This window comes from Trachemys scripta, chromosome 1, assembly GCF_013100865.1.
Source record: "Trachemys scripta elegans isolate TJP31775 chromosome 1, CAS_Tse_1.0, whole genome shotgun sequence".
Taxonomy (NCBI): Eukaryota; Metazoa; Chordata; order Testudines; family Emydidae; genus Trachemys; species Trachemys scripta.
Genome location: NC_048298.1, coordinates 92,026,352 through 92,042,979, shown reverse-complemented (window position 1 = coordinate 92,042,979; position 16,628 = coordinate 92,026,352). Strand labels below are relative to the sequence as shown.

At 55.9% G+C, this 16,628-nt stretch overlaps 1 protein-coding gene across 1 annotated transcript in view; it reads left to right on the top strand.

The window, feature by feature from the left end:
• GGA1 (golgi associated, gamma adaptin ear containing, ARF binding protein 1) overlaps positions 1-16,319 on the top strand; it is a 17,076-nt gene extending 757 nt beyond the window's left edge. The window contains exons 2-17 of the mRNA XM_034777049.1: positions 2,122-2,206; positions 3,932-4,007; positions 4,737-4,835; positions 5,412-5,535; positions 6,120-6,220; positions 8,109-8,189; positions 8,759-8,896; positions 9,069-9,150; positions 9,636-9,743; positions 10,095-10,250; positions 11,360-11,415; positions 12,108-12,280; positions 12,404-12,693; positions 12,899-13,068; positions 13,823-13,933; positions 14,163-16,319. Coding sequence (XP_034632940.1) covers positions 2,122-2,206; positions 3,932-4,007; positions 4,737-4,835; positions 5,412-5,535; positions 6,120-6,220; positions 8,109-8,189; positions 8,759-8,896; positions 9,069-9,150; positions 9,636-9,743; positions 10,095-10,250; positions 11,360-11,415; positions 12,108-12,280; positions 12,404-12,693; positions 12,899-13,068; positions 13,823-13,933; positions 14,163-14,273 — 1,961 coding nt within the window. The 3' untranslated portion in view covers positions 14,274-16,319. The remainder of the gene's footprint in view (positions 1-2,121; positions 2,207-3,931; positions 4,008-4,736; positions 4,836-5,411; positions 5,536-6,119; positions 6,221-8,108; positions 8,190-8,758; positions 8,897-9,068; positions 9,151-9,635; positions 9,744-10,094; positions 10,251-11,359; positions 11,416-12,107; positions 12,281-12,403; positions 12,694-12,898; positions 13,069-13,822; positions 13,934-14,162) is intronic.
• The last annotated feature ends 309 nt before the right edge of the window (positions 16,320-16,628 follow it).

The window sequence follows — 16,628 nt, the reverse complement described above, 5'->3', positions numbered from 1 at the left end:
CCCCCCCCCCCCATCCGTCAGCGCCACAGTGTGATCCGGATCACCCCCCCCCACCATCCGTCAGCGCCACAGTGTGATCCGGATCAACCCCCCTCGTCCTCCCGTCAGCGCTACAATGTGTTCTGGATCTCACTGTGGCGCTGACGGAGGGATGGTGGGGGTGATCGGAATCAAGTCCCCTCATCACTCCCTCGTCAGCGCCAGTGTGATCCGGATCAACCCCCTCCCTTCCCTGATCGCTTCCACAGCACGTTCCAGATCAGCTGGGCCGTCCACCTCTGGGGATCGCTCCTGCCAGACCAGAGAGCCCACCTCACCGCCTGGCCACCACCCCCCAAATGCACCCACCCCTGCCGTGACCAGTTCCACTCCCAACTCTGATCTGTGGGGTGTCAGTGTCTCTCTCTTTTAGGCTTGTTCGCAAGCCACTGCACCCTCAGATACACAGTTTGTTATCCTGTTGATGTTAACTTGTGCTCCTCCGTCTCTTTGTTGTATGCACCTGTTGTGTCTCAATCATACATTTTAGATTATAAACTCTTTGGGGCAGGGACTCTCCTTTCATATGTGTGTGCAGTGCCTAGTGCAGTGGGGCCTTGATGTCTGGTTGGGGCCTCAGTACAGCCACAATACAGATCCACCTGCCACCCACACTCTGATCCAGCTCCAGTCCCATCATTCATTTATGCTCTCCTGACAAGTCATTAATGAAGGATAATGGAGTGGACAGTATGCTTATAACATTTGTGGATTATGCCAAACTGGGAGGGGTTCCAAGCACGTTGCAGGACAGGATTAGAATTCAAAAGGACCTTGGCAAAGTAGAGAATTGGTCTGAAATCAACAAGATGAAATACCATAAAGACAAGTGCAAAGTACCTCAAGAAGGAAAAATCAAATGTACAACTACAAAATAGGGAGAAACTGACTAGGTGGTAGCACTACTGAAGAGGATCTGGGGGGCTTTAGTGAATCACAAATTGAATATGAGTCAACAATGTGATGCAGTTGTGAAAAGAGCTAATGTCATTTGGGGTGTATGAATAGGAGTGTCATATGTAAGACCTTGTCTACGCTACTGGGGGGAGATCGATTTAAGTTACATGAATAACGTAGCTGAAGTTGACGTATTTAGATCTACTTACACGCTATACGATGTTGATGGGAGACACTCTCCCGTCGACTCCCCTTGCGCTTCTTGTTCACTAGACCCGCTAAATTGACTGCTGATGCATCGATCGCCATGCATCAGTAAGTGTAGACAAGCCCTTAGACACAGGAAGTAATTGTACTGCTGTACTCTGCACAGGTGAGGCCTCAGCTGGAGTACTGTGTCCAATTTTGGGTGCCATACTTTAGGAAGGATGTAGACCAATTGGATAGCCCCTGGAGGACAGCAACAAAAATTATAAAAAGTTTTGAAAACTTGACTGTGAGGAAAGGTTAAAAAAACTGGGCATGTTTATACTTAAGAAAAGAAGACTGAGGGAGGACCTGATAATAGTCTTCCAATATGTTAAGGGCTGTTATAAAGCGGATGGTGACCAATTGTTCTCCATGTCCACTGAAGGTAGGACATGAAGTAATGGGGCTTAATCTGCATCCAGGGAGATTTAGGTTAGATATTAGGAAAAACTTTCTAACTGGAAAGGTAGTTAAGCTCTGGAACAGGCCTCCAAGGGTGGTTGTGAAATCCCCACTATTGGAGGTTTAAGCACAGGCTGCACAAACACCTGTCAGGGATGGTCTAGGTTTACTTGGACCTGCTTCAGTGCAGGGGGCTGAAGTTGATGACTTCTCAAGATTCCTTCTAGCCCTACATTTGAGTGATTCTCTGGGGGTGGCTCTGATCCCCTGCCTGACTTCACCTGCAGGTAATGTTTGCAAACTTCCTGCCAGGGTATTTCACTAACTTCCATCTCAATTCCAGTTTTGACTCCTTTGCGGGAGGCATGTGGAGGGTCTGCTCTCTGTTAATGCAGCTTGTGAAAGGCCAGACTCCCGAGTTAGTGGGTGGTGTTGGTATTACACCCCACCCTTACAATCTGTGTAGCTGATCCTCGCTCGGTGGGAGATTCTCTTTCTGACAGGATACTCTCTTTTCTTCTCTCTCACATCCAGACAGGGCTACGAATCCTCTCAACAAGGATCTGGACTGGGACAGCATCAATGCTTTCTGTGAACAGCTGAATAAGGAGCTAGAAGGGTGAGTACACTCCCCTTCTCCTTCCTCCCTCTAATACAGTGGCTCTCAAACTTTCCAGACCACTGTACCCCTTTCAGGAGTCTGATTTGTCTTGGGTACCCACAAGTTACACCTCACTTAAAAACTACTTGCTTACAAAATCAGACATAAAAATACAAGTGTCACAGCCACTATTACTGAAAAATTGCTCACTTTCTCATGTTTACCATGTAAATATAAAATAAATCAATTGGAATGTAAATGTTGTACTTACATTTCAGTGTATAGTAGATAGAGCAGTATAAACAAGTCATTGTCTATATGAAATTTTAGTTTGTATTGACTTTGCTAGTGCTCTCTACAGATTCGTCACTTCCGCCCCAGGCCCCGTACCACCCTAGGAAAGGCCCTAGCTCTCTATGTAGCCTGTTGTAAAACTAGACAAATATCTAGATGAGTTGATGTACCCCTGAAAGATTTCTACATACCCCTGGTTGAGAAGCACTGCTCTAACAGCTCCAGGTTACACACCTGGATTCCAAATACATGATCTTGTAAGCTAAGCAGGGTCATTCTGAGTCTGTGCTTGGATCGAGGAGAACCTCTCAGGGAAAAGTCCTTCTGTGTCAGGAAATGGCATAAAAGCCCAGTAGGTGGCATTCTTTCTTCTCTCTGATGCAGTACTGTGCCCTGCTCCCCTTCGGCGATCCCTCAATGCCAAGGGGGTTCATTGGTGGGTTTTTAGGTGGCTGTGGAGCCCAAGTGGTGCCCTGCAGCTTTTCCCACAGAAGTGACAGGTGTAATTTTGGAGGAGACATAGTTGTTCTTTCCTCCTTTGTCGCTTCTCCATCTCATGAGCACGTCTGTTCTCCTCAAAGTGAGCTGTGGCTTGGAGTATGGTGTGGCGCCGCTGTGTTCTTTTCTGCGCCGAGTCCTCCCAGTTTGTTGGGTTGATGCCTCCCTTTTTAAGATGTACTTTCAGTATGTCTTTCAAGTACTTCTGCTGCCCTTATGTGGTGTTTGGGGGAGGAGAGGGAGGATGTTGCTACTCGAGGAGATGTAAAACTGAGGTCCTGGTTGCTTCTGACCCATGGCTCTTTTTGCGAGAACAGGAGTCCTGGCCAAATTCCTACAAGGATAGTTACATTCTGCCAACCTGAAAGTGCCTTTAAAGTTTCACATTGGGAGATCACTCTTCTCTTCCCCACCCCTTATGACTTTGCTGTGTAGCTTTGCTTGTGCATTCCACCCCAGAGGCAGCTGCATTAGTGGGGCAGTGAAGGATTCCTACAGAGATTTGTACAGGACTTTGAGATCCTTTGAGATTGGAGATGCTATAAGGCCCCATCAGTTAATCAATGAAGTTGCCGTGTGCTATTGAAACTAGCCCCTTTGCCCCAAGCACATTGAGGGGCCCCTTAAGGACTTTGTGCATACTCAGTGGTATGAGCAAGAGCTGTGTCCCCTGGAGAGATGCCGGTCCATTTCTCAATAATACCTAGCCCTTGTATAGAGGTATTTCATCAATAGATCTCAAAGTGCTTTATAATGGAAATCAGTATTATTGTCCCCATTTTACAGATGGGGAAACTGAGGCACAGACTGGGGAAGTGACTTCCCCCAAGGTCACCTAGCAGGCCAGTGGCACAACCAGGAAATTAACCCAATCTCCTTAGTCCCGGTCCAGTGCTGTATCCTTTAGGTCACACTGTCTCCCTACAACCACTGTGCTTTTTCCCCTTCCAGTCCCCCGCTTGCCACCCGACTTTTAGCTCACAAGATCCAGTCTCCGCAGGAATGGGAAGCCATCCAGGCCTTAACGGTAAGGGAGAGGCTCTCCAGACGGGTTAGACAGATTAAAGGCCAGGGCGGGGAGTGCCCTGTTTTGCTCTTTGGGCTGTAGGGACTCTCCCGTATTGCTCAGCTAAAGCCCTGGTGCACTCAGGCTGTCGGGAAGGGCTGGTAGAGCGCTGCCCATGGGCTGAAGGTTGTTCCATCTGAGTGAAGTGGGGGATCATACCCCAGAGGGAATCAGTGGGAGTGGCTTGAATGGGCCTTGGATCAGGCCCCTCATAATCTAGTCCGAGCTAGTGCTGTGAATGCCTCTGCTGTGAGCTCCCGTGTTTTCTGTGTCTCTGATGGATTTACCCCACCACTACCACAACACACACTAACGTGAGCACGGGGATTCACTGCCTGTCTCTGGAGTGGGGGAGGGAGCCCAGAGGACATTCCCACCAGCTGTTTCTCCCCCCCCCCCCCCCCCGTGGTCTGCTGTGTGTTTTAGGCAACCACTTCTGCCTCTGCACCCACCCTTTGTGGGGACAGGTTCTTCCCCTTAGTCAGAAGGCTGGCACCTGTGATATGGAATGGAAGGGGGGAACCAGCCTGGCTGCAACAGAGGCACCCAGGGGTTCCTCCCCAGTGGCCCTGACCCCACGAGCCAGGATGTGGGGCCTGCTCTCCCTTTCCCTCGTGCTGCGGGGTCAGTCCTGCCAAGGGGAGCCAGCTCCTCTGCCTGCTGACCCTGACTCAGCCTCTGCTCTCTCAGGTGCTAGAGACCTGCATGAAGAACTGCGGCAAGCGCTTCCACGACGAGGTGGGCAAGTTCCGCTTCCTCAACGAGCTCATCAAGGTGGTGTCGCCCAAGGTGGGTGCCAGCGCCCCGTTGGCAGGGCGGGGCATCAGGCTGGGAGGAGCCAGTGAGGGACATAGAGAGAGGTGGAGCTGGGGTAGGGATTTCCCCACCCCCCTCCCCAGCCTGTGCAGATCTACGTTACCTGCTCTCTGTGTGCTCCCAAAGGAGGCCATTGCTGGGAGTGAATGTATTGGGGGAGGAGGACTCGGTTTGCCTCCCTCTGTGTTCCATTGGGACATAGCAAGGAAGCTTCTTGTTGGCCACTATAAACTCCTCTCTACAGAGGAATCTCCCCATATGCACCTTCCCCTGCCTGGCAAATGGGACATAAACTGGCCCTTCATCTCATGGTGTCTGAGGGCTGCCCCACACTGGCTGGTACTGCCTGGGATCTCTCATAAACTCTGGCCCTCAGGGCCTCACCCACCCTCCCAGCCCCCCTATGCTGGAGGCCAACCACAGTATGGGGCATGTTGCAAGGGCTGTTACTCACTTCCTCCTTCCCTTCCATTGTCCGTTGGGAGCCATCTCACTTCTCCCTGAGAAGTTGGCCGTGTGTGGATCAGCTCTGCCCATCTCTCCCCTCAGTATCTAGGCAGCCGGACTCCTGAGAAGGTGAAGTTGAAAATCCTGGAGCTGATGTACAGCTGGACGCTGGGGCTGCCTCAGGAAGTGAAGATCACAGAGGCCTATCAGATGCTGAAGAAACAAGGTGAGAGCCAGGTATCTCCTTTGGGGAAGGGCCTTCCTCTGCTGTGGCAGAAGCTGGGTCCAGGCTGGATTCTGGCCTTCTCTGTGCTCGGGCCTGGTCTAGCAACTGTATGGGCTGCGCAGTTCAGAGGCCGGAGGGAGCAAATGGGAACTTTAGCAATCCAAGAAAGATGGGGAGAGTCACTGGTGGTCTGACCTCTGTGTGGGGTGAAGGGGGATGTGACATCTGTCTTCCTCACCAGCCCCAAGATGTGGCTTCATAAGAGGTGGTGCCATAGGAATAATACGGTTATGGCAGACCAGGACATGTGATGCATGGAATGACTGGGATGATTTCCTGCTAGTGGGGACTTGGAGATGCTGCAGACGATGCACGGCTGGAGCAGGGGGTGGGTGGAGCATGCCCCCCAACCCTGTCGCAGAGCTGAATTGGACCGGCCAGAGGGAAAGAAGATGTCCATTGTGTGAGGCCTAGATCAGGGCTTCCTGGAGCGGGGTTAGCAGAAGAGCCATCTGGTAACCCCAGCACCGCCCCAGTGAGGTGAGGGCTGGGCCCGGTGATGTCTCTGCTCCTCTCCCCCGCAGGAATCGTGAAGTGTGACCCGAAGCTGCCGGACGAGGCTCCCTTGCCCCTGCCTCCCCCCCGGCCCAAGAACATCATCTTTGATGACGAGGAGAAGTCCAAGGTGAGGGTTCTGTGGGAGGAGGAGCAGAAGGCCAGGCCTTCCTGCGTCTGTGCTCACTCATCTCTGTCCGTGGGGCTGGCTGGCGCAGCAACAAGACCAGGAGCTCGTTCGCCTGCTGTGGGCTGTGCTCAGGAAGGGGACATGCTTAGGGCATGCTCCAAAGCAAACCACTAGAGAGATTCCCACTGATTTCAGTGGGCTCTGAATCAGGCCCTTAGAAAGAGAGAGACTTGCTGTTTGACCTATTGAACTAGATGCTGCTGGATACTGATTAGGGCGATAGCATGGGGACTAGTATGACCTAGCATTGACGCTCGTATGACTGAATAGCAGCTGCCATAATATCACCGAGGCGATGGCTCCTCTTGCCACGTGGCATAAACTGATTGCAGCTCAGAGCGCAGACACTCTTCCTCTCCTCCCCCCAGGACACGTATGGCCCAATTGTTTAACCCTTCCTTGAACCATCCAGCATCGGCCTCCCTCACAGCTGGGATACCAGACGGATAAGCCGCCGCTCTGGCAGTGCTGATGCTCTTAAAATGGGGAAAGCTGGAATGGGGCTCCTCTGGCAGCAACTCCGTAGTCAAGGCTGTTTCCAGTGGCAGCCAGGTCGGGATCCCAGCTCTTCACTGTGCAGCGCCCTGCACACGAGACTTGGCGGGAGGGTCCAGTGTTGATCGGACAAAGTATTTGTAGAGAAGCGTCTGGAAAAGTGGCCTTCCCCTTTTGCTGACAGTCACCCCTTGTTGGAACAACTCTTTGGTGATGACTCCAAAGGGTGGGTGTGGCTGTGAGGGTGAGTGGATGGGTGTGCGAGGAGCTTTCAGAGCCAGGAAGGGCACTGGGTCTGAAGCTAACAGAGAGAGCTTTACTCCCAAGGGGTTATTCATTGGCATTAACGAAGGCAACACTTTAACGAGTCTGGGGCATGGCTAAACACACGAATTGTGGCACTTTGACGATACTGGTAGAATTAAAGCTGAACCCCACCCTCCAGCGTGGACCTAGTTCTGCCAGCATAACTGTGATGTGTGCTGACCTGTATAGCTATTCTCGTAGGGAATGGGGAATAAGGTAGGCCGGTGTAAGCGCCTTTATCATGGTATAAATGCAACCACTCTAGGGGATTGTGCTGCCATTCCTGGTACTAGGGAAAAGTCACTCCCCCAGCCAACACAGCTGTACTAGGACCAAAAACTGTGTAGACTGGGCCTCAGGGAAAATCCTTTCTGTCAGGTGTCGCTTTTCTCTGTTTAAATTTATGGAGATATCCTATCTCCTAGATCTGGAAGGGACCTTGAAAGGTCATCGAGTCCAGCCCCTGCCTTCACTAGCAGGACCAAGTACTGATTTTGCCCCAGAGTCCTAAGTGGCCCCCTCAAGGATTGAACTCACAACCCTGGGTTTAGCAGGCCAATGCTCAAACCACGGAGCTATCCCTCCTCCCAATCAGGTTTCGCTTCCTCTGTGCCGGGGAAGTCGTTCTCCAGCTCCCCATACCGTCAGACAAGGCCGGAATTTCTAATGTAATAAAACAAGCCAGGAAAAAACGTGTTTGTGTGGAGTGTTGGGGGACCTTTGAGGTTCTTTAGTATGTATCAGAACGAAGCACACAAACAAAGGCACACGCCCAGTTATGTTTCCCTTTGCCGCTCGCCTTTGAGGTCATTTGTGGCCCTTTAACTGGCCTCTCAAACGTTCAGGGTCTTCCCTGTGCTGAGGGCGAGAGTGTTCCGTTTATCAGCGATGCCCCAGCCTTAATTCTGTGTTAACCGAACAGTCTGTCTGGCAACCATCTGCTTTAGAGTGACCCCTGTTGCCAGCGACCCAGGCTTGGAATTGCCTCCTCTGTCCCAGTCCACGTGCCCCCCTGTCTCTCTTGCAGATGCTGGCTCGCCTGCTGAAAAGCTCCCATTCTGAGGACCTCCGGGCTGCCAACAAGCTCATCAAGGAAATGGTTCAGGAGGTGAATTTCCTCATACAGGCGGTCACCAGGGAAGGGGCGCTGAGGATTTATCCGCCGCCACCCCCTGGGGAGGAGAAGCCTGGCACAGGATATAGAGAGGTCCTGAGATGGGGTGGAGCATATGGCCAGTGTGCTTGCATCCCCGTATTGACCTGGCAAGCAACGGAGCCCACTTCCCATCACATCACGGGAGGGGCCAATAGGGGGGTGAGGAGAGAGATCCCTGGGATTTGGAAGTAAATTCTGCTCTCCCTAATCAGGTGGAGGTGGAGGGGAACATGGGACATGGGCACAGAGGGCGTTCTTGGAGCACATACCCTGCTGTGGCGCCCTCTGCTGGTGCAATCCCAGCCCCTGTGCCGTGCAGTGGGTGCTGGATGGTCACCAGTGTAAACTGAATCCACCCAAGCTGAAACCATTCCAGGAGAAGCCCCTCCCTGCCCTGCTCTCTCCAGATGTCATTCGAAGGGGGAAGCCGCTCTGTGCCCGCTGTCGTAGCCGTCCCAGTCCCAACTTGTGGGGAGGGAGGACATCAGACCCCCCTCACCCAACTGCTCCTCCCGCTCCAGGACCAGAAGCGAATGGAGAAGATCTCCAAGCGTACAAACGCCATTGAGGAGGTGAACAACAACGTGAAGCTGCTGACGGAGATGGTAACCAACTACAGCAAAGGGGAGACGACGGAGAGCAGCGAGGACCTCATGAAGGTGAGGGCGGGGACTGCCCCGAGTCACTTCCCTCTGTCTCACACACCAGGGTGAGGTAGAGGGGCCCTAAGGTGAAGTGGGTTTTTACTCTGCAGCTCCTGCCATCTCCCTTTCCCCGTCCCCTCCTGAGCGCTTCCCCGCCGCCCACCTCCGCCCCCTTTCTCTCCCCCAGGAGCTGTACCAGCGCTGCGAGCGCATGAGGCCCATGCTCTTCCGGCTCGCCAGCGACACCGAGGACAATGACGAGGCGCTAGGTAAGCTGAGCCGCCCGCCAGCGCAGCACAGCCCCCCTCACTAACCCCTCCGCTTCAGCTGTGTCCCACATTGCATTGCTATGCACCCCATCCCCACCCTGCCTGCTGTGCCATCCCCCTGGGATGAGGGGCGCTGAGCTGCAAGTGGGTGCTGGGGGAAGCCCAGCTGTACGTCGTGCGTTGCTAGACAGTGAATCGGGGGAACCTATGTTCACCCCTTAGGAACATGCCATTGAAAGTGCAATGGTGGAGGGGGGTGTGGCAGATTGGAGGAGAACCCGGGCAATGGGCGATTGCTCTGGGGCACGGGGCTGCGATAACAAGGATGTCTTTGCCAAAGCAAAGAGTCAGTTCCCTGGCTCTCCTCTGCCCCAATCTATAGAGGGACAGGGAACGCCAGGGCCTGCACAGGGCACATGGCCGGGCTGCCACTTGACACCCCACCTCCTCTTCTGCCTTCGAATCGCATGCCCCTTCTATTGCAGCGGAAATCCTGCAGGCCAATGACAACCTGACCCAGGTGATCAACCTGTACAAGCAGCTCGTGAGAGGAGAGGAGATCAATGGAGAGACTGTGGCTGGCCCCCTCCGAGGTGAGGAACCCTCAAGGGAGGAGGGGAGTTAAGGGGGAGATCCAGCCAAGGCAGGTGGCAGTCAGGTAGCCCCAGGGGAGGTAGAAGGGTGCAATTGGGGCCTGGAGCAGGGTAACTGGGAGGCTGAGATGAGGAAGACACTTGATGAGCCAGACAACATGCCGGAGGTGCTTTGGGAGGGGGAGATCAGAGACTGGGTGAGGCTGAAGCCAGAAGGGGGAGCAGAGAGGGGCGTGGGGGTAAGAAGGCAGATTGGTGACCGAGCCAGCTCCCAGCAGAGTGAGAAGATTAGGGGAGGGATTCTCTCTTTACAGCTGCTCAGTGATCAAAGCCTCTGTGTCTTCCCTACAGGCAGCACCTCAGCACTCCTGGACCTGTCGGGACTGGACATGCCAGCGCCGGGCCCCTCCTACCCAGCCTTACCCACCCTGTTGGGTGGCTCCATGCTCCCTGTGCCTGACCCAGCCAGCGCCGTCTCCCTGCTGGATGACGAGCTCATGTCTCTCGGTGAGGAGGGAGAAAACACTCAGCTGTTACTGCGTGGTTTGCAGGCGAGCGGCGGCTTGGGGGGATAGCTGCTGGTGGGAGAGGCTGCTGGTGTCTTGACGGGGGTATGTCTGCACTGCAGCTGGCAGCGAGCCGCCCCACCAGGGCAGGACAGTCAGACTTGCGCTAGCAGGGCTCGAGCTATCGTGCTGAAAATAGCAGTGGGGACGTTGCGGCTCCGGCGGAGACTCAGGCTGGTGCCCCGAGCTCAGACCCAGGGGTCACGTGGGCGTGAGAGCCTGAGCGGCAACATCCACACCGCTACTGTTAGCGCCCGAACTTGGCCCTGCTAGCGCCAGTCTGTCTACCCAGGCTGGGAGTGTAGACACGTCCTGGCAGGCCAAGAGGTTACTGCTCCGCGCTGCCCCATGGGAAACCCCCGTTCGCCTCTGAGCCTTCATGCCTTGCGAGCACCTGGGCCCTTCGCAAGCCGCTCTCGTTTCCTAGAGTGCAATAAACCTCTAGTGCGCAGACACAACATAGCACAGGAGCTAATGGTTATGAGCCCAGAGGGGTGGGGATCTCTGCCCTGGGGCCCCCCACTCCATCACTGGGGCTGCTGACATTGCCCCGGGGAGCTGCCTTGTACAGATATGTTGCCAACAGACGCTGCGGGCTGCCGATGCAGAGTAGATCCCAGGAAATGCAGCTCCCAAGGAGGCTGCTGTGGGACATAGGCTCCTAAATCACTTAGGGGCTTTGGAAGATGTTCCCTTTAGTGATTGTCCTCTGTCTGCCTCGGGGGTAGGATCGCTAAGTGACGTTAGCGCTCTCCTTTTGAGGGGCCACCTTGTGCCATTGACTCTCTTGGGTCGCTGCCTGTCCCCTCTGTGCTGAAGGGCAACTGAGTAGCTTGGAACCAGAGAAAAAAGCTGATGGGAGAGTGGGGAGTGACCAGACCTGATGGGGTGGAAACTAGGGGCACTTTGCTTTCTTCCAGCCCGCCATCCCTGCATGTCTTCTCCACCCCACCCAGCTCTGCTTGGCAGCTGCCCACCTCTTAGGTCGTCAGCCCCCGCTTCAGTTACCCGCAGGGCTCTTTGCTCATGTCGGCTCTTTTCTTCTCACAGGACTGAATGACCTGGCCCCCCAGGCTGGGGACAGTAGCGGCTGGAACAGTTTCCAGGTAACGGCCTTCGAGCAGAGGGGTAGTAGTTTGTGAGAGGAAGGAAGAGACTGTGAAGATGAGGCATCATGGTTACATGGGGCGGTGGTGTATACGCACTGGGAATGGTGGGGCAGCGCGTGGGATAGAGGGTGGTGCTGCATATGTGATAGGGACAGCAGGAGTGTGTGTGTGTTGGGGACGGCGGTGTGTGGGGCAAAAGGGATGGCGGCGTGTGTGTCGGGGATGGCGGTGTGTGGGGCAAAAGGGGGATGGCAGCATGTGTGACGGGGATGGCGGTGTGGGGGGCAAAAGGGGGATGGTGGCGTGTGTGACAGGGACAGGTGTGTGTGGGGCAAAAGGGGGATGGTGGCGTGTGTCGGGGACAGCGGTGTGGGGGGCAAAAGGGGGATGGCGGCGTGTGTGTTGGGGACGGCGGTGTGTGGGGCAAAAGGGGGATGGCAGCATGTGTTGGGGACGGCGGTGTGGGGGGCAAAAGGGGGATGGCGGCGTGTGGCGGGGATGGCGGTGTGTTGGGCAAAAGGGGGATGGTGGCGTGTGTGTCGGGGACGGTGTTGTGTGGGGCAGAGGACATGTGCAGGGAGCAGAGGCCCACAGAGTGCTGGGGAGCCGTGTTGTACAAACCCCAGGCACAGGCTGGCTGTTGAGCCAGGCGTGTCCCTTGCTGTAGTGCCCTCTGGCTGTCGTTGCAGGATAGCAGTGAGCCCAGCCTGCCCTCCATCCCAGCTGCTCCAGCACTTAAAGCAGAGGCAGGAACACCCGCCCCGGGCCCTTCCCCTGTCACCAGTGGCCTGGATGACCTGGATCTGCTGGGGAAGACTCTGTTACAACAGTCCCTGCCTCCAGAGTCGCAGCAAGTCCGATGGTAAGAGCCAGGGCCAGAATCAGGGGTGAGGAACGGACGGGATCAGCCGGCCTTTCCTTTGCCCTCTTCCAAGCATCATGCGCTTGTTCCGATGGCCTGCTCCATTATCTCTTCCACCCCCAGGGAGAAGCAGCCAGCCCCCCGGCTCACATTACGGGACCTCCAGAACAAGACAAGCTCTGGCACCTCAGTGACTGCCACCAGCAGCACCCCCACCCTGCTCCGGAACATCTCCTCGAGCCCTGCGGCCCCCCTACCGCCTCCTTTGGAGCAGCCTGCCGCTGCCACGCTTCCGAGAACCACGCCTACGCCAGCCGGAGCTATGCCGCCCCCGCTGGGGCTCCCCACTCCCACATCCCCCCAGGAGATCTCGCTGGCGAACATCACTGTGCCTCTGGAGTCCATCAAACCGAGTGAGTGAGGGGGAAGAGACCGCTGGCTGGGGGCAGCCAGTTATAAAGAATCCTCACCTGACTGGGTGTAGGAGAGGGCCCAGGGGGTTGGTTGTCCCGTCAGGGGGTTTCCATCAATCCCATGTCTGTGTAGCATGATAGGCTCCAGCCAGTGCCCATCTCTCTGCTCCTACTGACGCTGTTCCCTGGCCTCCCCTCCCTGCAGGCAGCATCCTGCCGGTGACGGTCTACGACCAGCACGGCTTCCGGGTCCTCTTCCACTTCGCCCGAGACTCTCTGCCCGAGCGGCCTGACATGCTGGTGGTGGTGATCTCCATGCTCAGCACAGCCCCGCTGCCCATCCGCAACATTGTCTTTCAGTCTGCCGTCCCCAAGGTAGCGAAGGCTGGATCCTCTTGGGGGGTGGGATGAGGGAGGTTCTTACTGCTCCTGACCCAATCTCGGGAGCTTGCAAAGGCTGTGTTTCTGCTTCTCCCCACCCCTCCCACAGCAATGGGAATGGTCCACATGTTGCTCGTGGTCAGTGAACCAGTCTGTATCTCTCAGAAAGGAGGCTGGACAGGTCACCAACCAAGTGATCTCAGGGCTTGGCTGCTCCGGGGTGGGTGGGCACAAACCCCTGATCCTCCATCTATTTATGCACGCTGCAGTGAAGGCAGATTTGGGATGGGGAGGGCTCCAAGCTGGGGGCTGAGTTCATTCCTTCTCTTCTCCCCACCCCACTGCTAATAGCTGTGTTCCTATGCACCCAGTGGATGGAAATCTCTGGTCCAGGGGCCGAGCATGATCCCGTGAAGAGGGCCAGGAGATCCAGGCTCTAGTCCCAGCTCTGCCACTGACCTGCTGGGTGACCTTGGCAAGTCACTTCCCCTCAGCATCTCTCCGTAAAGCAGGGTGACGATGTGTCACTGTCCCTTGGGAAGCGCTTGGAGATCAGCGGGCAGGGAGGGCTGTGGGAGAGCATGGGCTGGGAGTGACTGAGCGCTCTCTGGGGAGTTTCTGACTGAGGTGGCTGGCGTGGGGGTGCCTGCCCTCATGGGGCAGAGTCTACGCTCGGGTTTAGACAGCCGGGCCCTATCACCCTCCTCTGGGGGTATTGGACGGTGATGCCCCCGGCCTCTCACCACAGGTGATGAAGGTCAAGCTACAGCCGCCCTCGGGGACAGAGCTCCCGGCGTTTAACCCCATCGTCCACCCGACTGCCATCACCCAAGTCCTGCTGCTCGCCAACCCGCAGAAGGTAAGGGCATCTCGCCTGCTGCACAGAGCCCCCTGGGGCGAGCATCTCCCTGTGCCGGGTAGCGCTGCTCTGGGACGGGGCTAGCACCTCTCTCTCTGACCTGCAGCTCCCTCTCTCATTCCCATGCTCATGCCAGCTCTCCCGAGCCCCTTCCGCCTTCCTGTGTGTGGGTCTCTCAGACCACATCCCCCAGCCCCACCTCCTGACCACGTTTCCCTTTTCTTCCCAGGAGAAAGTGAGACTACGATACAAGCTGACCTTCACCATGGGGGAGCAAACCTACAATGAAATGGGGGACGTGGACCAGTTCCCCCCTCCAGAGTCCTGGGGCAGCCTCTAGGGCCACGGCTAGGGTGCTTTTCCCGAATCCCAAGGACTCCGCATGCCTGCAGGACTGGAGTCCCCTGGGCCGGCGTGTGGACTCTGGAACTAGCCACTGGGGGCCAGGGGGCAGCGGCAGTGTGTGTGAAGGCCTGCGGATGAGAGCAGAGCCAAGAGAAGGAGGGTGTCGGCTCAGTACAGGGTGGGGGACCGGGATGGAGCAAGAGGCTGCTCTGTCCGTCTTCCCTGCTCTTGCAATCCAGCCTCCCCTCCTGCTCCCCTTCTAACCCCGCTTCCCCTTGAGCAGTAGGTATAGTGATCAGCTGAGAGCAACACTAACAAACCCTGGCCTGGGGGCAGAATCCGGGGATCCTCCTTCCTCTTCTGATGTAGGGCCTTTGCTGCTCCTGACCCCACAATCTGCTTCAGACTCCCCATCCAGTCCCTACTCCTAGCAAACTCTGCTCTGGGACCTCTGGGGGTAACTCTTTGGGGGCTCCCCCTTTGCAGCCAGGCCCCAGATCGTCTCTTCTCACCCCGTCATGATTCCCTACCCACGGTGGAATCACCCCGAGATACCGTGTGGAGCAAGGCTGAATGGGCTGGGCAAGGGGCTCTGACCTCCCTTCACCGCAGAGCAGGCATCCGTCCCTGCTGGGGGCAGGTTTCCCAGAGTCCTTGGCTCTCGCCCAGGGGCAGAGCAGTGCCGGGGAGGCTGGCTGCTCTGTGACACGGAGGCTGTGTAATGCCAGCAGGGAGCTCTTCAGTTCCATGGCACCCAGGCTGCATCCTGGCACCCAGCCGCTGACTCAAGCAGGGGGAGGGGGTTCTGGAACTGGCCATGCCCCGTCAGACCATGTCCCATTGCAGCAAGCGGTCAGGGTCATGGTGGGGGCGGGGGCAACATGCTGTATGCGAGAAGGACTAGCAAGAAAGCAGCATGGCCTTCTTGGGCAGCGGTGAGGTAGAGGAGCAGGTATTAAGCATGTCTCCACCCCTGGACTTGAATGAGGCTGTTCTGACCCGCAGGCTCCCCTCCCCTCCCCACCTGTTGCAGGAGCCTGGGGTGAGAAGCAGCTAAAAGCCTTTCTTCCATCGCGCTGTTTGAACTCCTTGGTTTGGGGGGTTTATTTCCTTCCTCTTGTGAGGATGAGCCAGCAGGGGAGTCCCCCCCACCCACCCCGCTCACCACCCGGGAGAGTGCAGGCAGCTGCCTGTGGACTTCAAAGGGGGACCCTGCTGGTAGAGCCCCACATGTTGGTACGGGGGAAAGGAAGGGGGCATTTCTCAGCACTGTTCCGGGAGGAGCTGACTCAGTGCAGGTTAGCGATGACAGAGCCCAGATTCCAGAGGGCTCTTTGGAGGGAGATGGGAAACCCCTGATGCTCCGTCTGACTGACATAAGGGGCAGGTCTTTCTCCGTGCATCTGGGATTCCAGCAGTTCAATCACTGTGACGCAAAACTGGTATCTGCTGGACCATGATGCTGGTACAGAGGGAAACGGATGGATTAATAGTTGAGCTGCAAGCTACGTCCTTCCCCACTACACCCTCACCTTGCTGATCAGCTTGCAGGCTTCACTAACCCCTCTTCCCCTGCCCATCCCCAGGCAGGTTTCAGGCTCTGTGCTGAGAGAGCTCTGTCTATTTGCAACTGACCTGCATGTCATAGGCAAAACCGCTCCTTGGAGATGCCTTGGAGAGAGTTCCGGCATAGGGACCTTGCCCATGAGTGAGGGCTCGATCCAAGTGTCAGAGGCCAACCAGTGGGGCTGTGCTCCTGTCTTGGGGGAATCAGAATTGCTCTGGGGGTGGAGGGTAGAGCATGGAGTGGGAGGATGGGTTGGAGGGAAGGCCTCTGTGAGGTGGGGCTCTGCTGTGTCTTATTTTCTTTTCTGGTCTCTTTCAGGGTTTTTGTATGGATTTTCTTTGCAGATCTTGTTGGTTCTCGAACAGACTTGTATATATTTTCAGTGCAAATTCTGTACATGGAAAAGGATTTAAAAAACCGCCCGGCGCGAAATCAGCTGTATTTATGGGAAATAAAGAGTGTTCTTTCCTGATGTCTGTGTTTCCTGAGTCAGACTTGGGCAGAGCGCCCCCTGCTGTCACCAGAGAGCCCCACACCTATAAGCCATGGGAACTCCGCCCCCTGCACTGTCAGTGTCCCTACACCCTCCCAGCTAAGGTGAGTGCCCCCTGTTGGTGCCAGGGAGACTTATCCATCCCTGATGTGGGGATTCTGCTCAGTGCAGACGGACCTGGGGAGAATGCTGTGCTGGAAGTGTCCCCATTCCTTCTGCCCATGTCAGCACACTGCTGCCTAGACAAATACAGCATGGATCCTCAGTAACAGGGAGTCAGGGGCTGGATG